Raw genomic sequence first — 21500 nt, forward strand, 5'->3', positions numbered from 1 at the left:
TTTTAGTGAGCTTTGCCCTCACCTTTTTGGTGTAATCTCCTATGGAACGACTCTAGCAGCGCTTCCACCGTGCCCCTCACCATGCCCATGGGTGCTGGGGTTCAAACCTGGACTGCCAGAGCAACCACACAGATTTCTGGAAGGAGTTTCTCCTGCTGCACAACCTTTTTCTTTCCTTGTATTGCATGAGCGTGCGGTATTGGGAGGTACCTGGCTCCCGTAGCGCCATCTTTGAATGGTGACTACCAATGTTTTTAAACTTGTTTTTATGGTTTATGTTCTCCTGCTTTAATTTTGGATTAATCTTTGTTACCAGGAGCTGACTCTACACAAAGGAGCTTATGCAGGCCAGTAGGGGTTACTGGACCCTGTTTTTAGTTTGCTTTACCCTCACCTTTATAGTCTAATCTCCTCTGGAACATGCGTAGCAGCGCTTCCGCCAAGCCCCTGACCACACCCCTGGATGCCAGGGCTCAAAACAGGACCAACAGCGCATCCACGCAGATTTCTGGTAGGTGTTTCTCCTGCTGTGCAACCTTTTTCTTTCCTTGTATTGCAAGAGCGTGCGGTTTTGGGAGATGCTTTGCTCCCGTAGTGCCATCTTGGAATGCTGAATACCAATGTTTTTAAACTTGCTTTTATGATTTATGTTCTCCTGTGTTCATTTTGGATTAATCTTTGTTAGCAGTAGCTGAATCTGCACAGGGGACATTGTGCAGGTCAGTAGGGGTTGCTGGACCCTGGTTTTAGCTTGCTGTGCCCTCACTTTTTTAGTGTAATCTCTTCCGGAACACACGTAGCAGGGCTACCGCCACACCCCTCAATACGCCCCTGGATGCCGGGGTTCAAAACAGGACCAACAGATGATGCGCCAAAGGCAAGCCCATCTGCGCCCATCCGCGCTCTGACCGTGCTCAGTGCCTGCCTCCCTGCCAGTTTTGCCTCCCAACCCTTGGCCCTTTGTATATATTCCAGGGATGAGCTGCTTGGGTTAAATTCAACATGCAGGACCTGTTCTGGTCCTACACTACTACCATCTGATGAATCATCATTTAAGGTATGTTCAGAGTATGTATGCTCACACTGACTAGTCATAAAATCGATTCACTTAGGCTAGATAAACCGATGAGGCACCGCTCTCCGCCCAATAAGATAATCAAATGTATGCTCATAAATGCTCGCTCTCTGGTGAAGAGCGCTGTAGAAATGGCAGATTTTCTGGATAGCTTCAATTTAGATCTTGCCTTCATTACGGAGACGTGGGCAGACTCCTCATCAGGCCCAGATCTCATTTCAGCCACTTTCCCTGGATACCCTCTGATCAGTTTTGATTGGACAGGCAAAAGTGGTGGTGGATTGGTGATTCCATATAAAGATCAGAGTAGAGTCATGTATGACCCCTTGCCTAGCAACTGACTACGAAGCGCTAGCCTTCAAAGTAGCTCTTTCGAATCAATACTCCTTTAATGGGGCTCTTATTTACAGACCTCCTGGCCCCAGAAATCTCTTTTTAGACAGGAACACACTATGGGACATCAAAGCCTATTCTTCTGACTTTATCATTTTGGGCGATTTTAATTTTCACTTGGAGAATAGTAAGGTTAAAGATACTAACAATCTCTTAGCCTCTATATCACTCTTGGGAATCCCACATTTAGTAGAAGATCCCACTCACATAGGGGGACATAAATTAGATGAAATTTTCTCACATAACCCCTTTATTCAGCTCTCCTATACCTTACCACTTACATGGTCGGACCACAATGCAGTGATGTTCCAAATAAACTGGGTAGATCATCTCTTTGAAGAGATCCTGGATCTGCCTGTCTCTAATTACCGTCTATGGCATAATATCTCCGCAGACCAGTTCTCTAACTTTCTCGTTAGATCTATGCCAAAAGCAACACCTGACCTAGACGCAGAAACAGAATTGTATCACCAATGGAAAGATTCAAGTATTAATATACTTGCTCCTTTAAAACTTGACAACAATAACAGATCCTCGCCACCTAAACCCTGGTTTGACAAAGAACTTGGAATGCACAAACAACTCTGTAGAAGATTAGAAAGAAAATGGTGGGCTACCTATTGGATACAAGACAAAACTTCATACAACGCAATGATACAGACTTACAAAAAACAGTTGACTAAAGCCAAATCTAGTTATTTTATTAATAAAACCAAAACTGCTTTTAATATCCCTAAAGGGCTGTTTGCTACAGTGACCAAACTGAGTAAACACCCAGAAGCTAAAAACTCCAATGTGGACAAATTGTTCTGTAATAAATAAGCCACATTTTTAAACAATAAAGTAGAAGACATTTTCAATAACTTTTCCGTGAGTACGTCCTCTGACGATGCTTGCAGAACTGACACCATGCAAGAGGATTCACTGGGTGATACTGGGAATCTCAGGTAAATTACAAAATCTTCCCCCTACTTTTAAGCAACTATTGGTGATTCATCCAACATACATATAACGTTGTCCCGCAGATTTCAAAATTTCAACATATTTTATTATAAAAAATATAACGAAGAGATACAATAAATTTGTCGACTGATTTTTTTCCTTTTTTTTACACAAGCATTAATAAGCAGCTAAATTCATTGTACAAACAACATACATAGGCCCATGAGAATAATACAACTAAATAAGCAACAAATACAAACAGTGCAAACAGCCAAATTCTCACATGACAACACTAAATCAAACACATTAACAATGTACAATACAGTGAAACAATAATATCAATTCCAAAAAAAGGGGAAACACATACAGACAAAACGCTGACGTGCGTTTCAGAACACTAAGACACATACATAGTTCCTTCTTCAGGGCGTAAGTTTTTAAATACTTTCAATATTGTAGGGCCATCTGTGTGAGGTGAGGAGACCACCGGATATGTGGTGAAGAGGCTCACAAGGAACAAAAATTACATCTGCGGGGACAACAAATCAAGGATTAAAGTTTACCGGACTATTAAAAAACACAAGTCAGAGCTTGACATAATCTTACGTAAATACCAACAGTGATAGGAGACATGAAGCTATCTAAAAAAGTTTGAAGAGAAATAAACCAATAGTAAAGTACTTAAGCACCAATGATACCACACCCCGTGAGGAACGCAGAGTGTGTAATAAATAAACAAGACAGGATATATGCATCAAGGTACATAACACCAATTACTCAGAAGTGAAAGATAACGCTAGGGTGAAGAAAAAGAATAAATATATACATGAGTCCTGGGGACCTACTATAAGAGGTAGGGACTTGAAGGGAAAAATGAGTCTTCACGTAATTAGCGTCACCAAATGTCCACGACAGGCAGTACGGTAACCATCTCAGCAGGGCACACATAAACACAAAAGGATAAACACGTAGCCCGAGGCTGTGAAGAAAGCAGAACCTTAATCTACCGGATAAGGAGAGTATGGGTTACCAAGAATTAATGGCGGCCAAGAGGTCTAAAAGTAGCTCCGATAATAGGTTGGCGATAAACACCTCTAGTCCAATGGTAAAAAACTTCAGTTGTTCCAGCTGAACTAAAATGGGGAAAGAAGAAATATCTCTTTAAACAAATGTACAATTGCAGAACATCTAATGTTGTTTACCTGATTCTCTGACCCTGCAACCAAGGGTATGTAGGTGAGACTGGCAGAGAATTCAGAGTAAGATCCTGCGAACACAAGTCAGCTATCAGAAACAGGCGGATAGGAGCTCCATTGGTTGAGCATTGCAGCACTTTTGGTCATTCGGAATTAGACCTTAGATGGATGATCTTGGAAAGAGTGGCTAAACCCTTAGATGGAAACACCGATGGAGCCAGACGCAAAAGAAAGGTATATTAGATATACACTCTTCAAACGGTTACATCTGGTCTCAATGACCATCTCCCGTGAGAGAATGCCTTACTATGACTTTCATTGAACTTCTGGTCTTTGCAGTGTCTAGACCTCTGACCTTTACATAGATCCCTGATCTTTTGGGTTTATTATTTATTAGTCTTCAATAGTTTTGTATGTACTTTACTCTTTCACTTTGTAACTGTATGTAGCATTATTTGCTGCTTGGTATCAGCAATTCTGTTGGGCCTTATACTTTTTTGGCTCACAATTTCCTTGTTTATTTAATTTATTATGTTTTTGGATCTTTTGTCCTGAGTGCGAACGCGACCTGTTAGGATTCTAATATAGCGCCCATAGTTGCTCTTTTACTCTCTTCCGACGTTCTTGACGCGTTCAGACTCTTTTCATGTCGAGTACGTCTGGTATCTCTGCCCACTTTCTATTCCCGCCAGCTGTATATCTTCTGCACCGTTTGAGGCTACTCGAGAACGACCAGGGAAGGGTATGACTCCACGCGTATCTGTGACCACTGATGTCTTAATCCAGGCAAAAGCGCCGACTTAGAATGCTCTTGTCTTTAACGGTCTCTGCACCTTTCGATTCCCCGCTGAAATTCTTCCATGCCATATTTGTTTACTTTCACTCACTTTTTACGGATAATCCGCTAACTATGACCCGTTTCACTTTTCAGATTCTGAATATTTATTCAAGCGCCCAGTTCCCGAGTTTCCTTTTGAGCGTATCGTTTATGCTGCATATTAAGCATATTTGACGGAGACTGCTCCTTTTCGAGTCCCCCTGTAAGTATAGATCATGGGTTTCTTTACCCATGTCAGTCATGTTTGTTTTATGTATCGCTCGCTATACTCCCATTAGTACTCGTGTCCTTTTACTGTGATAGTATGGTTCTGCCTGGGCATGCGCTTATGGTTACCATTTTCCTTCCCCCCAGTATTCCCTTGTAGATAATGGACTGCCTGAAGTTCTTTTACCATTGGACTAGAGGTGTTTATCGCCAACCTATTATCAGAGCTACTTTTAGACCTCTTGGCCACCATTAATTCTTGGTAACCCAAACTCTCCTTATCATGTACATTAAGGTTCTGCTTTCTTCACAGCATTAGGCTATGTGTTTATCCCTTTGTGTTTATGTGTGTCCTGCCTGTCGTGGTCATTTGGTGAAGATAATTACGTGAAGACTCATTTATCCCTTCAAGTCCCTACCTCTTATAGTTGGTCCCCAGGACTCATGTATATATTTATTCTTTTTCTTCACCCTAGCGTTATCTTTCACTTCTGGGTAATTGGTGTTATGTACCTTGGTGCATATACTGTCTTGTTTATTTATTACACACTCAGTGTTCCTCACGGGGTGTGGTATAATTGGTGCTTAGGTACTTTACTATTGGTTTATTTCTCTTCAAACTTTTTTAGATAGCTTCATGTCACCTTTCACTGTTGGTATTTACGTAAGATTATGTCAAGCTCTGACTTGTGTTTTTTAATAGTCCGATAAACTTTAATCCTTGATTTGTTGTCCCCGCATATGTAATTTTTGTTCCTTGTGAGCCTCTTCACCACCTATCCGGTGGTCTCCTCACCTCACACAGATGGCCCTACAATATTGAAAGTATTTAAAAAATTACGCCCTAAAGAAGGAACTATGTATGTGTCTTAGTGTTCCGAAACGCACGTCAGCGTTTTGTCTTTATGTGTTTCCCCTTTTTTAATAATTGATATTATTGTTTCACTGTATTGTACATTGCTAATATGTTTGATTTAGTGTTGTCTTGTGAGAATTTGGCTGTTTTCACTGTTTGTATTTGTTGCAGTATCCTCATGGGCCTTTGTATGTTGTTTGTACAATGAATGTAACCTCTTATTAATGCTTGTGTAAAAAAAAAAGAGAAAAAAAGGAAAAAATCAATCGACAAATTTATTGTATCTCTCTTTGTTATATTTTTTATAATAAAAAATGTTGAAATGTTGAAATCTGCGGTACAACGTTATATGTATGTTGGATGAATCACCAATAGTTGCTTAAAACTAGGGGGAAGATTTTGTAATTTACCTGTGGTTATTTCCCTGTTCTCTTCCTCCTCATTGAGATTTCAGGGACCCTGTGTTGTTTATTTGTTGATACTGGGAATCTCACCAACAATAGGATGGAAGCTAACTTAGCTTCTGTAGACCATGAACATCGCTGCATAGGGAAGGTATTCTTCAATCATTTACCCCCCTCACAGAAGCACAGGCTGCTGTACTTTTTTGTCAAATCAAATCAGGGTCACACCTTGATCCCTCCCCTCCAAGAGTTCTGCACCTAGCCTCAGATGTTGTTCGTGACCTTCTCTTGACCATCTTTAATCAAATGTTTTCTTTAGGATACGTCCCTTAAAAATTGAAAATTGCTTCTATTCTTCTTCTTTTAATAAAACCCAATCTTCATGCGTGCAATCCCAGTAACTACAGACCCATATCTCGTCTTCCTTTCCCTGCAAAGATGGTGAAGACATCTATGAACAATGAGCTCTTACAGTTTATCCAGAATCCTTAACCACAGGTTCCATCACAATTTGGCTTCAGAAGCCAGCATAGTACTGAGCTGGCACTGATTACGCTCACAGACCATATCAGCAAAACACTAGTAAGTGGATGCAACGCGGCCTTTATCCTGTTAGACCTGTCAGCAGCGTTTGACACAGTGAATAATAGTCTTCGACTCAAATGCCTCTTTTCCTTAGGTATAAGAAACAAGGATCTTAAGCTCCTTCAATCCTTTCTTTCAGATAGGGAGCAATTTGTAGAACTAAATGGCATTAGATTCTTTCCTTTTATACTACCTTGCGGGGTACTTCAAAGGTCAGCACTGAGTCCAACCCTCTTTAACTTGTATGTAACACCTTTAGCGCAACTGATTTGAAGCTGTGGTGTCATGGTAGTCTCCTATGCAGATGACAACCAAATTGTGGTGTTGGTCACAGAAGATCTAGAGAGGACCGCCATTTGCTTCCATGACTGCATGCAACAGATTGGGAGATGGATGTCAAATAACTGTCTGAAATTGAACTTGGATAAAACCAAAGTTCTGCTTTTTGGTAGTCGTACATCGTTCAGATCCACAAAGTGGTGGCCCAAGGAACTGGGAGCACTGCCGACCCTGTCACTAAAGTAAAACATTTGGGAGTTCCCTTTGATGACAAACTCTCTTTTAAGGACATGCAAATGCCATCACTTCATCCTGTTTTCTAATATTTAAAACCCTCTGAATATTTTTTCCATTTATTCCAATGGACTTGCACAAGGCAGTGATCTCTGCACTCGTATTTTCTAAAGATTGATTACTGCAATGGACTACTCCTTAGTATACATAAAAAAATATTTGCACAAGCTACAGATGGTTCAAAATGCGGCAGCAAGACCACTTCTCAGGATACCTACGTTTTAATTGGTCTCCCACACTCTCTCATTACTCCACTGGCTTCCGGTGAAGAAGCTGATGGAGTTCAAATCTCTCTGTATAGTTTTCAAGTTCCTGCACTTGAGAGCCCGGAATTCATAGGGCAGTTTTTCCAGGGGAATGTACCTTCAAGATCACTAACATCTTTATCCTTGGCTAATTTGGTTGTTCCTAAAGTTAAGAAAGCCACTTGGGGTAGTAGAAGCTTCCTCGTGGCAACGGGCAACTATGGAATTCCATGAGCTTGAACTTAAAAAAAAGAACTAACTTATTGACCTTCCGAAAGGCCCTTAAGTCATGGCTGTTTAATAAATAGGTATGGTCATAGTGAAACATCACATCATCTGTCTATTGCCCTTCCTGGTTAGGTTTTTTTCTTGCTCCTCTGCCAGAAATCTTCAGCGCCTAGACACGTTCAGGTAGTAGAGCAATTTATAAATTGCAATTTCATTTAATTTAATTTCAAAGGCACTGACATGTCCTGTGGAAAATTGATAAAGTATGGATGACTTTAATGACACCAAGGATCAAAACACCCATTAAATCCTGGCATCAGCTGCTGTAATTCAAACACCACAATTCATATTCACCGATTCTAGAGATGCTAGAATGCACTAGTAAAGCCCAACTAAATACATGTAATATTTGGGAAATTTCTCTTGCGTAGATCACACCAGGAACAATAGAAGAAACACATGCTACACCCAACACCAGAGGCATAGTAGATCATTCCTGTTAGGATATATGTCTCCTCTCCTACAACACAGTTAGAGCCATAGATCCTATGTTGAATAAGAGACATACACAAGTAAATATAGGGTTCTGGTGAAAATTACATTTATAAGACAGTAGAATTTGTAAATGTGGATATTTGCTAATTTGGGCATTTGCGAATTTGAACACTCCCTTTAGCTGAGTCCTTACTTTTTGTGCTATAATGAGACAGTAGAGTAAGCTGCAAGATATTTAATGGTTGAAAGACCTCAAACCCTGTAAGAGCTAGGTTAGATAAAGACATGGCATCATGCATTTTTCAACTCTCTTCAAATTGGAACTCAATCAACTTAAAACACATGATGCCGACACAAGAAAACATATGAATACATTTTCTGATGGTATGATGAACATTTCATTCATAAAAAACACGTACCTGGCTCTTCTTGTACTTTTGGTGTTTGATTCCTGTAAAGATATACATACATTTTTAAGTGGCAGCTAATATTGTTTTTGTTTAAACATTGTAATTACAGAGGCACAGCAAAATACAATGGTCTTACTGAAAATGCTGGCAAACGCATGCCAAACTATACATTTTAAAATCCTGGCACTAGGCAATATTTTAGCTTGTAACTATTTCAAAGTATCTTTGAAGCCACTGTGTCAATCTTTAAAGCACACAGTATCGAAGCAACCTTTTAAGTCACAGTGACTTAGTATCCAAGTGTTACATTAATGAGCATTTCTTTAGTTTAGTAAGAGAGCTGGTGGAAAATATGAAGGAGACAGAGAGGCATCTATTAGAAAGAAGGATGTAAAACCTCACTAGCTAAAACTTAAGAGCACAGATAGGCTAACCTATGGAAAACTCGAGTGGTGTGGTAAATATAAAGATACATTATAAGAGCTATTTTCCTTAAACATCAATAATATGTAAACATTGAATGCATCGTATTGTGTAACAAAAGTTGCTGCATATATCTCAATGTATTGGCCCATTCATAATGAGAGCCTAAGCATTTCATGTTCAAAAAATGGTTGTTTCTATATCACAATAACACATTGTTTTTGTTTCATCAAAATATTCTGTGCAAACATGGCTATTCGAAATGTATGTATTTAAAGGAATGTTGGTAAATATACCAAAGTCAAAATGGAATTAATTGTTGTGTCATAGTGCCTCATAAAGCAAGTAAATTGAATTAGCATTGTAGTATCCCAAATGCCAGTGTGTCCCACCAAGATGGACGAGTGAGAGTAGGTGCTTTGTAAATGTTTGTTTAATTTAAAGATATATACTAATCTAGTACATACGTTAATTAGTATGCATTCTGTAGTACTAATACATGATACTATATCTAACATATGTTATCTGGTTGGCTGTGTGATTGTCTATATTATGTGTGAGTCGGTGTCTCAGTGGTTGTATGGGTGTATGAGTGTGTGTGTGAGTGGCTGTATGGATCTGTCAGGGGTATGTGAGTGGCTCTGTTGCTATCTCAGTTGGTCTGTGAGTGGCTCAATGGGTCTGTGAATGGGTGTGTGAGTGATTTTCTGGGAGTAAGTATTTTCTAAGAATGTATAATTGTTAAACATATATACTAAGCTACTGTAAAAGTTAAATTAGTATACTGGGTGTACTGTTAATTAATTATACTACTTCTAACATATTATGTGAGTAGCTGTTTGACTGTATGTATCTGTGTGTGAGGAAGTGTCTGAGTGGCTATAAGGGAGTGTGAGTGGGTGTGTTAGTGGCTGTATGGGTGTATATGTGGGTGTGTGAGTAGCTGTGCGGGTGAGTAAGTGGCTGTGTGAGTGGCTGTGTGGGTGAGTCAGTGGATGTGTGAGTGGCTGTAAGGGTGAGAGAGTGGGTTTCTGAATGGTTGTATGAGTGAGTGATTGGGTGTGTAAATAGCTGTATAGGTGAGTGGGTGGCTGTTTGAGTGGGTGTTTGGTTAAGTGAGTTAGTATGTGAGTGACTGTACTGGAGAGTGAGAATCTGTGTGAATGGCTGTGCAGGTGAGTGAGTGGATGTGGGAGTGCTTGTATGGATGTGTGAATGGGTATGTAAGTGGCTGAATGGGTTTGTGAGAGAGTGTGTGAGTGCTTGTATGGGTGACTGAGTGACTATGTTGAGAGGCTGTGTGGGTGAGTGAGTGGATGTGTGAGAGGCTGTTTAGGTGAATAAGTGTGTGTGTGAGTAGCTGTACAGGTGAGTGTGAGGCTGTGTGAGTGACAGTGTAGGTGATTGACTGGTTGCATGAGTAGCTGGATGGGTGAGTAAGTGGTTGTGCGAGTTACTCCATGAATGAGTGAGTGGTTGTGTGAATACTTGTATGGGTTTGTGAATGGGCATTTGAGTGGTTGTGTCAAGTCAAGTCAAGTCAAAGTAAGCTTTATTCGATTATTAAAAGTACAATCATAAAAGCACAAGACAACAAATATAAAACTTACTATGCAGATTAAGCCAGATACAATTTAAGAAAAATCAAATATGCAAATTTATAAAATCTAATAAATTAACACCCAATCAAGTAACTTAAAAGACCATACTTTTTCTGGCAGCAATAGATTTGAGAATAAACGTGGCAGTAAAAAAGCATATGTCTATCTCTTTTAAAGAAAACAACAGGTTCAGGGCAGATTTCAATGTACGTGACCCGTGTTTTTTAAAAAGTGGTTTCAGATAGGCAATACGCAAATGCCTATACAAATCACATGTAAGGAGAAAATGTGTGGCACTCTGTTTAGTGACTCCATCACATGGACAAAGAACAGTAGGGTATTTTCTTATTGATTGAAAGGACACCAAGTGGTGAACAATACCTAATCTCAATCGAGTCAATATGAATCGATGCGAAGGTCTAGTAACTTGAGAAAGGTATGGTTGAAACCCTACGGTGAGCTCCTGTGAATAATAAAAAGCCACGGTTGCCAGTTGAACATTCTTAGAATGGCGACGTTGGGCTTTCTCCCTTAAAAAGGTTTGTTTGAAATCAAACTTGGGCAGATCAGACGCATAATTTGGATTTTCTAGGATGTTCACCTTGTAAAAATCCTTGAAAGCAGTAACCACATATTTTAACCATGGGATTTGCAAATATTTGTCTAGAGAGAGACAGTCCTTAATAATGTTTTTGTTAAATCCAGTCTCTTCCTTCATCCATATCGACCTCCATAATATTAGTGGTTTCAACTCTACCAAATCAGACAAGTAATTCAGCCCCAACTCACTATGGATTAATGAGGTAGAAGCGGACGAGGGGAGACATAATAACTTTTTTAGAAAAGCATTTTCCTCAATCTGAAGCTCTCCATGAGGGCAATGGCCCCAAACCCCAGCGCCATAGAGCGCTGCCGAGACACACTTATTGTTATAGATGTGTAACATATCAAATATGCGGCGATCCCCCAATTTAATTGCAAATTTAAAAACGCCGTAAGCGCATCTGGCCATTTTCGCTTTAACATTTAAAATTTCTTCATGCCACATGCCGTTATTTGAAAACATGATGCCAAGGTAACAAACTTGTTTACTAAGAGAATTTCCTGATTCTCAATATGGAAGGGTCTCAGGTTCCTTATTTTATGGCCACATGGTAAAACAAAGGTCTTGGAATTATTTAATTTTAATATCCTTTCCTTATTAAAATCAGAGAATTTATTCATTAGTTTTTGTAAACCGATGGGAGTTCTCGATAGGAGGACCGTGTCGTCGGCATAGAGCAACACAGGTACCACCTGACCATCGATTTGCGGGGCATCACAATTAACCTTTTTTAGAACGGCTTCAATGGCGTTGATAAAAAGGGAAACAAGCATTGGCAATGCCAATCGGTCTCGCCATATTGATGAGGTTTGCGTTTTTTTTTAGAAATAATGTGTGTTGGTTTTTTTATATGGTATAATTGTGTGTAATAAATGCTATGGGATCAGTTAGTTTCTTTGTAGAAATTTGTATTTTTACCTAAACATTTGAAAGCATGAAAACAGTAAGTAATACAGTAAATCTAACTAATAATTGGTACATTATTAAAAGTTTGCATTTTGTTAATTTCATTTAATTGTAGTGTCCCCAGTTTCCCACTTACTCAAATACATTTTGAGCGTTTACTAAAAGCGCTCAGGGACACAGAACTAACAACTATCTTCGGGCTCTGTGTGAAGTAATTAGCTGCGGCTCCATGAACACGGACATGAAGCCACGGATCTACTTTGAAGTTATTTGTTTTTGGTGCATATGAAGCACATGACTTCAAGAACACCTGTGAAGCCCGCATTTCCCAGCGTTTCCCAGACAGCAAAACCGGTTCCTTAGTTGCATTACCGAGGTCTGAATTACATCTATACTAAATGATAAGGCAGTCAGTGGAAGTCATACCAGGGGTAATCTATAACAATAATACACATATATATATGATATGGCCATATCCATTAGAATCTCACATACTAAACGCAATCAAATTCTCCACGCATACCAAAACAAACGTATTCTTGTATAATGTAACAAGTGTTCACAAAAAGCGCGCCCATACCTGCGGGTGTCATTAAAGCAAGAGAAAGTGCAAAAACACACATACACTGTTACACGGTTAGTAGCGAACATATTAGAGTGCGGATCAATAAGAAATCATGGCTAGCAATTTAATAAGCGGCGGCTGTTTGTTAATTAGATCCGTATATGTCGTACCCGTTCACCTCTCACATAAATGTATAGCGCTGCTTAATTGGTAAACATAATTGTAGTTTCTGCCTAAATCAATATGATGTCCAAACTACTTTTCATCCCAAACACCCGAACCAATCCCTAAGTGCCATTGCTGAGCTTTAAATCGCGTTTATGCTAAATAAGAAGGAAGTCGGCTGCAGTGACACAAAATGCAGTTCTGTCCATCTCTCTGCCCGTAGCTTTCGATGCGCTCCCTCTCTCAAAGAATGTCACACGGAGTAGCGCTGCGCATTAAAAATGATGGCGAGCACTTTGCTACTTTGCTGGTAACAGTGCAGCCTTGTTAATCTTTATAAACCAGCAGCAACCACATTGGTGACATTTAAAGGGGCATGCTAGTATAGCAATATGTGTTCATATGTGGAAGCCGGGGCTATTGCGGCAAATAAAATAGCAACATTAGCAGGGGCGCTGCATGCGCTCGACGACGAGTGTCTGCTTACGGGTTTAAAGGCGTGTGGGGAGCCCGTTTTTATGAGGCTTAATTGCACGCTTTTAAAACAACACACAATGCCAAGCAGCAGGCGCTCTGCATGTGCTGGACAACAAGTGTGTGCTTACGGGGTTAAAGGCTTGTGGGGCCCCCGTTTTTTTAAGACTAAATTCCACGGTTTTAAAAACAGCACCCAATACCAAGTGGCAGGGTGCTGGATGCGCTGTACATAGAGTTTTTGCGTACAGGTTTAAAGACGTGTGGGGCTCATGATTTGTTTGGATAAATTGCACGCTTTTAAAAAGCCCTCCTAACTTGTGCAATATTTTGTTTACGTTGTCACAGTATTTTTATTCTTACAGTTAAACCGTAAATAGACATATAATACTACATATCAAGCAGAGAGAATTATTAAAAGACATAGGAAAACGAGGCCTACATTTATCACACAAGAAATCTTCAACACAACATTTATAACACAGCACCAGATGCAGCTAACCCCTGAAAAAGGTTTGTAAACAAACGTCGAGTGAAAAGTGATAAAACCCACGCCCCCGCTTCACTTCTAAAGAGAACACAAGGAATTATATGGTGGACCAAAAGGTTCCAATAAAACTTGTGCTTATCTCTGGGAACCACAATAAAGATGTGCGTCTGTACTCAAGAAAGCATGCCATGCAAGCTACTTTGCATAAAGTATCACATGTGCAATACGCACAGGGCAAAGGAGTACACCATTTATAGCATACACTTGTTTTCTTACATTTATATGTTTTGCTTTTGATTAATTATCACGCAGATAAACTGCTTATTTAAAACTAAAGAGCCCTATGGCATAGCGCTCCGCTTACAGTACTAGCGATTTCACTTGTAAATATGAAAGACTCTTTTACGTAAATCATCTGTCTCTGCTGCAAAAACTGTCAACTCACATCGGCGTGTTCGCCATGCATAACTATAGCTGTAATTAAAATGTATGTTATACTACAGGGTGTGGACATATGCTGCCCGGATGCGAAACATTTCAAAACATAAGGGCAGGAGCTGAAAACACTGTAGTTTACGTAAGCAAACGGTGTACAGCATCAATGGAGGCCCGTGTTCCCGGACAGCAGAAACGGTTCCTCAATGGCATGGCCCCGGTCTAAACTACATGTATGCAAAATCAATAGAGATTTGTACGCAGCGATATCAATCCAGTTCCATTCACCTCTATGCGCCTAGCTTTGTATCCGTGCACATTATACACAGTACATAAAATCAATCCCCTCGTGCTAACAAAGCGAATGTGTTTTGGGTAATGTAAATAGTGCTGATAAAAACCGCGGCTATATCTACGGGTCGAATCGTCAAAGAATAAAACTCACTATTTAATAAGCGGGCACTGTTTCAATATGCTGACCAAGCTACTTTTCATGGAAGCCTCCTCATTCACAGTAACAATAGAGTTTTTTACACATATGCAGGCTATTTGCAAACACTTGTGAAGTAATTAGTTGTGGCTCCAACAAGACAGACGTCAAGCTATGCAGCTACTTTGAAGTTATTTGGTTTCTTTGTGCCCCTGAAGCATACGATTTCAAGAAGAGCTGTGAAGTACTTGGGTGCGGCTTTAACACCGAGCGATTCTGCCACAGCTATCCCAGACTAGTCACACAGCACGTCAAAAGATAAAACCTGAAATCACATTTATATCCCTAAGCAGCTGCGAGTCAGAGCTACATAGGCAAATTATGAAGAAATAAATCGGGGGCAGGCTCATAAACTTAATTAATAAATATAGACTGTGTGCATATAGTGTGCGCCATAATATTATGTGCAGCAGAGCCTTTGGCAAAAATACATTGAATTGCTGAAATATCCAGGCACTCCATTAACATCACGGGCTTGAACGGAAAAAAACAAAACAAAAATACAGCGCTGCATCGTCAAATTTTATAAATTAGCATCAGCTCTAGTTATATCCAAAGGGTGTCACACATTTAAAAGCGTATTTTAAAAGCATATTTTCCTTAAAACAACGCCCGATCAGAAGCTACAGAGAAGCTGAATACATCGCTCACAGGGTACAAAGCATATGGAGCCCTCCTCTGCTTACGGGTTGAAAGGAGTGTGGGACCCCCGTTTTTAGAAGGCTAAAGGCCACACTTTAAAACAACATCTCATCCTAAGTGGCAGGCGTGCTGCATGCGCTATACAACGAGTGTTTGCTTACTGTTTAAAAGCGTGTGGGACACTCCATTAACATCACGGACTTCAAGGAAAGAAAAAAAAACCATCATCTCTTCTTCTTACATAGGCAAATTATAAAGAAATAAATCGGGGGCAGGCTCATAAACTTAGTAAATAAATATAGACTGCGTGCATATAGTGTGCGCCATAATATTATGTGCAGCAGAGCCTTTGGCAAAAATACATTGAATTGCTGAAACATCCAGGCACTCCATTAACATCACGGGCTTGAACGGAAAAAAACAAAACAAAAATACAGCACTGCATCGTCAAATTTTATAAATTAGCATCAGCTCTACTTATATCCAAAGGGTGTCACACATTTAAAAGCGTATTTGAAAAGCATATTTTCCTTAAAACAACGCCCGATCAGAAGCTATAGACATGCTAAATACATCGCTCACAGGGTACAAAGCATATGGAGCCCTCCTCTGCTTACGGGTTGAAAGGCGTGTGGGACCCCCGTTTTTAGAAGGCTAAATGCCACACTTTAAAACAACAGCTCATCCTAAGTGGCAGGCGTGCTGCATGCGCTATACAACGAGTGTTTGCTTACTGTTTAAAAGCGTGTGGGACACTCCATTAACATCACGGACTTCAAGGAAAGAAAAAAAAACCATCATCTCATCTTCTTACATAGACAAATTATAAAGAAATAAATCGGGGGCAGGCTCATAAACTTAATTAATAAATATAGACTGCGTGCATATAGTGTGCGCCATAATATTATGTGCAGCAGAGCATTTGGCAAAAATACATTGAATTGCTGAAACATCCAGGCACTCCATTAACATCACGGGCTTGAACGGAAAAAAAACAAAACAAAAATACAGCGCTGCATCGTCAAATTTTATAAATTAGCATCAGCTCTAGTTATATCCAAAGGGTGTCACACATTTAAAAGCGTATTTTCCTTAAGACAACGCCCGATCAGAAGCTACAGACAAGCTAAATACATCGCTCACAGGGTACAAAGCATATGGAGCCCTCCTCTGCTTACGGGTTGAAAGGCGTGTGGGACCCTCGTTTTTAGAAGGCTAAATGCCACACTTTAAAATAACATCTCATCCTAAGTGGCAGGCGTCCTGCATGCGCTATACAACAAGTGTTTGCTTACTGTTTAAAAGCGTGTGGGACACTCCATTAACATCACGGACTTCAACGAAAGAAAAAAAAAACATCATCTCATCTTCTTTCTCTGACTAAATTGCTTGTTCCCGATCCCAAGCAGCAGCCGCTCTGTAAGCAGCAGCCGCTCTGAATACGTTACACAACGAGTGTCTGCTTACAGGTGTAAAGGTTTGTAAGGCACTCGTCTTTCTGTATTTGTACAAAAAAAAGACTATAAAACATCCAGGCACTCCATTAACATCGCGGGCTTGAACGAAGAAAAAAAAAAACAACGTAAACAAGGGCACCATGTGTGTGCCTAGGGAGCATTCCATCAGCATCACGTGCAGATAAAAAAGTCCGTGCCGGGGAGGCACTCCATTAACATCACGTGGTTTAACGATGTGTTTCTGCCTAAATCAAGTGCTTTAACGATGTGTTTCTGCCTAGAGAGCATTCCATCAGCATCACGTGGTCAGCATCACGTGCAGGAACTAAAACAAAGTCCAACAACCAAAGCAATGCCCCTAACACAAGTAAAGGGGCCAATAGCCATAGGCGTGGCTAACAGCTCAAAAGGAGGGACTTCAAACACTTGTAACCAATACCAAGTAGAAACAGTTTGAGAGGCACATTGAAGAACGAATGAGAACAACTATTTAAAAAGAGGCGGTCAGACCCTCACTAAAGTATATACTGCATGTCTCAACGAGACAGCGCAAGCGCTGCCTAGGCGAGACCTAAAAAGGAGGGGTGCCAACACGCAGCCTTGCCTAATGCCAAGACTCACCGAAATTTGACTTGTACATTCGCCTTCTTGACCATATCGTATTTTAGCAGACAATTTAGCATAAAGTCGTGCCAAAAAGAAAATAATAGCCTGTGGGGCGCCTAGGTCCAAAAGGGTTGACCAGAGTAAACCATGGTCAACCAAATCGAATGCGCAACTAAGATCGGCAAAGCAGGGATAAAGGGATCCCTGCTTTGCACGTGTATATTTCCCAATAATAAGATCTAGGTTTACGCATTGTTCCAAGGTTCCCCTACCTTTCCTGAAACCATATTGAGATTGAGCCAAAATCCCCTATCCTCTGCCCCTTCCTCTAATCTAAATAACAAAACCCGGCTCATCGTTTTTAATGAAGAGTCTAGAAGGGAAATAGGGCAGTAGTTTTTAGCTTCTGATCTAAGTCCCTTTTTATATATGGGGATTATTATGGATTCCCCCCAGGTCAACGGAATCGCTTCCTCTACAGCTGCATTAAAAATATTAGATAAAACCGGGCCCCATATAACTGTATCGGCTTTATAAAGGTCGATAGGCACTCCGTCTGGCCCAGGAGCTTTCCGGCCCTTGCTACATCTTAAAGCAAGTACTACTTCAGAAGGAGTAATATTAAGAGGGGTGATAGGCCATATGGCAGCAAGTTGATTAGGCATACAGGATGTATCACTATGGTTAAAAAATGGATGAAAAATGGGAGACCCAGCTTTCCTTACTAACTTGAGAGGTAATAATCGGGACATCGTCATTCCTTAAAAAAGGACTATTGACGGTGTCCCAAAAGATAGATAGCTCCACCGCAACCGTCAATTTGTCCCACGCTTCAGCCTGGAGTTCGCATTTCCTGCGCTTTAGCTGTTCCTTGTAGGCTATCCTGAGATTAATGATAAAAGGCCTGTTCCGAGGTCTACACGAAAGAGCTTTCTTTAACTTCTGTAGAGCCTCGGTACAAGCCTTGTCAAACCACCCGTGGTTCTGATTACGTCGCTTTAGAGAGTAACAATTCTTTTCAGGTACGTGTCTGAGTTAGTGGCAGTCCACTTAATCCTATAGCCATTGGGCCTACTTAGGACAACATCATTAACAGTGGTTTCGGGCCCCTGTTTCCTATAACCCCATAAGGACAAGCGTAGGATGATACAATTGTGATCGCTAACAGATAGGTCCAGAGTCACCGGAGTTCCACAAAAGGGAGCAATATTCACTGAAATAACCAAATTATCAATAACAGTACCAACGCCCCTACCCGTGAAAGTAGGGAAGAGGTTGCCTTGATCATCTGTAATGCTCTGTAATACTGCCAGATCATATTTAGCCATAACAGAGTTCAATATCTCTCCATAAGGTTTGTGTGGAAAATAGACCTCCGGATCAACACTGTCAGCAGCAGCGTACCCACAGGCCTCTGTTAAAGATAGGGGACAAAGAGGGGTATTAAAAACGCCCACCCAAATAAAATCAAAATTAATGGGATTATCAGAACATAATTTATCAAGAGCACCCATTAATTCCATAACCGCAAATGTTCGCGCCTGATTGAATAAGTTGTTATAATAGTTGATAATCAGAACATTGCGGCCATGCTCTTGCTGTAACCACAACACTTGAGAGTGATATCCAATCGTTTCATAAGCCTTAACAACCACCGGGAGTTTGATTGACAAAAAAATTAGAAGACCACCCTTCGCACGGCCTGACACGGATTCCTGGGCAGGGAGATTAAAGGAAACAAACCCATCGAAGTTAATTTGATCTTTACACCAGGTTTCCTGCATACAAAGTAAGTCACAACAACCAACAAACTCCCTCCAGCCCAAAATATCCAGTTTTCGGTGCCACCCGGCAATATTCCAGGTGGCTAGATAATAGCCAGTGCCAGTAGGACCAGAACGAACAAAATGTGTCTGAGACAATGAACCTAAAGGCGTAAGTACGTTCTTAATAAGGGTGGAACTTGTTATCAAATCAGGGGCCGTATCTTCGCCTGCAACTGATGGGATGGCCTCCACTCCCCAAGCTGATGTATTTGTGGTTGTGTCAGTGGGTGTATCAGAGGTTGTAAAGGGGTGTGAATGGGTGTGTGAGTGGTTCTGCTGATCAGTGATGTCATTTGAGATGTCATCAGTGATGACACTGACCATATCATGAGTGGTGTAATATGTGAGGTCAAAAGCAGTGATATGCGGGGGCGTAAGTTATAGTTAGCCCAGGTAAATTTAACTGCTGAATTTCTATGGTTTTGTATGAGTCTAACTATAACGTCCCTTATAAATCTATTTCCTAACAATAATGTCACTGTAACCTATATATACTCCGTTTGGAGTTCTCTTTTACCAATAAACCGATGAAAGCAACTGCTGTGGAGTACTCAGGTGCTTAGTGTTACATGTTATTGGAGTGTGAACGCATGGCAGTGGAGCATATATATATATGCTAAATGTGCCTTTGCAGTAGGTTTTTCCTCCCGAATTACGAGAATAGGAGTAGCGTGGCATCGCGGGAATTCCTCCAATTACTACTGCATGATTGAAATTTAGCCCAGGCCTAATAAAAAGATAACTTTCTGGGCTATATTGTGGACTCAGTCCTCCTAATCTTTTATCCATGTGAACCACCAGCGTTATTTAAACCGACCAAGCTCTCTTGAGGATCAGTGACAGAGGGTGCTTAGGCTTCGGCCTACCAAGATCCATAGAACACAAAATTGTGACTTCCTTTTGTTCCCACGAACTGCACTTCTTCAACATTAAAGTGTTCTCCCATGTGTGAAGCATTAAGTCATTGTTTTCTCACTGGAATGCTATTTTGGTGGCGCTGCACAAGTACCACAGCCTCTTTTTGTCTGCAGAGGTTATTTCTCACAGACATTGGTTTGCTCAACAGCAGTAGGATAGTTTGACTTTATGCGAGCGCAGTGACTGCTCACATCAAGCCTGGATCATATATTTTCCTCTTCACATCCAATACAAAAACTATTTGTTCAGTTCATGAAACATTTATTTACGTGCTCATGTTCAGTCTACTAATAATGTTACGTGACTGGGTTTTTGTATCAATCAGTTCTGAAGTTAGATAAATTAATCTTGAGAGAATATCCTGTCCTCGTAAAATTATCTAAGAAATGTTCCAAAATAAAATATATGCAAAAACAGATTGCAGAGGAAATATGTTTTTTTCGTGTATGTAATCCTTTGCCATGCCTGGCAAATATTTAAGAGTTCAAAATGAACCAATGTGTATTAGTTAATATGTTTTGTGGTGTGCCTGGTTTGGCTCCATGTCTTTTTCGATTTTTCGCAACAAATTCTTATTGTACCAAGTTACATCCACTCTGTTTAATACGCATTGATAGGTCTGTATAAATCATTACATGAATCACAGAGTGTTCCATCCTTCCAACTAATGTTCAGTAGTGAGCTTAGACATCACAATGTTCTTATACTTCCTTGAACTCGTCTCCCTTACCTAGTATTTATAATACTTTTTCAATATATGATGTAAAACTTATTTGGAAAAAGTATGTGTTATTAAACAGGAAGAACACACAGACTTATAAGCCATGATTGCACACTGATTCCTTAGCAAGAGTAAGAGAATGGCTATTGGAAGAGGCTAGTAAATGTTAGGAGATGTCTAACCTCTTACAGATAAGCGTAAAACAGGTTTTCAAAAATACCAATTCATTATTGTGTCGTAAAACACATGTCTGTGCAAGTTTATGAAATGGTTCATTTCCGATCTTTCACAAGAAAAATTATTAAAATATGATTTTAATTAGCTTAGAAGTTAAAATGGGTATTGGGTGGCAAGCTCATTGTGTGCATATATTTGTTCAGTGTATCAGCACAGGGACAAGTCAGAGGAATGAGGGGATGCAGTACAGTGGCAGGCAGAGGCAGAGCTAGCAGAGTCTTCTGTTCTTTGGTATGCTTGTTTATTATGCACCTCATTCACAAGCATGTTATGCCCCTAAGTTACACAAAATCCAGTCATAATCACAGGTGCCAGTGTGCCTCATGCATCTTTAAATAAAAGGATTGCCCCTGAGGCAGAACCCATGCCCATCAGGTAAGACATGTATATGATATGCCTTACACACACACTGCAGAACTTCGCATATCTGCACTCACATCCAGACTATGCAACTGCATTCATCAGTCCCACACACCAAACAGCAACAACCTTA

The 21500-nt window shown here is 40.3% G+C and overlaps 1 protein-coding gene across 7 annotated transcripts in view; it reads right to left on the bottom strand.

The window, feature by feature from the left end:
* Positions 1-21500, bottom strand: part of LCP2 (lymphocyte cytosolic protein 2) — a 581277-nt gene that overhangs the window by 280711 nt on the left and 279066 nt on the right. For all 7 annotated transcript variants that reach the window (XM_085617865.1, XM_085617869.1, XM_085617864.1 and 4 more), the window contains exon 5: positions 8457-8488. In XM_085617865.1, the coding sequence (XP_085473991.1) occupies positions 8457-8488 (32 nt within the window). The remainder of the gene's footprint in view (positions 1-8456; positions 8489-21500) is intronic.

The sequence above is a fragment of the Triturus cristatus genome, chromosome 7 (genome assembly GCF_964204655.1).
Source record: "Triturus cristatus chromosome 7, aTriCri1.1, whole genome shotgun sequence".
Taxonomy (NCBI): Eukaryota; Metazoa; Chordata; class Amphibia; order Caudata; family Salamandridae; genus Triturus; species Triturus cristatus.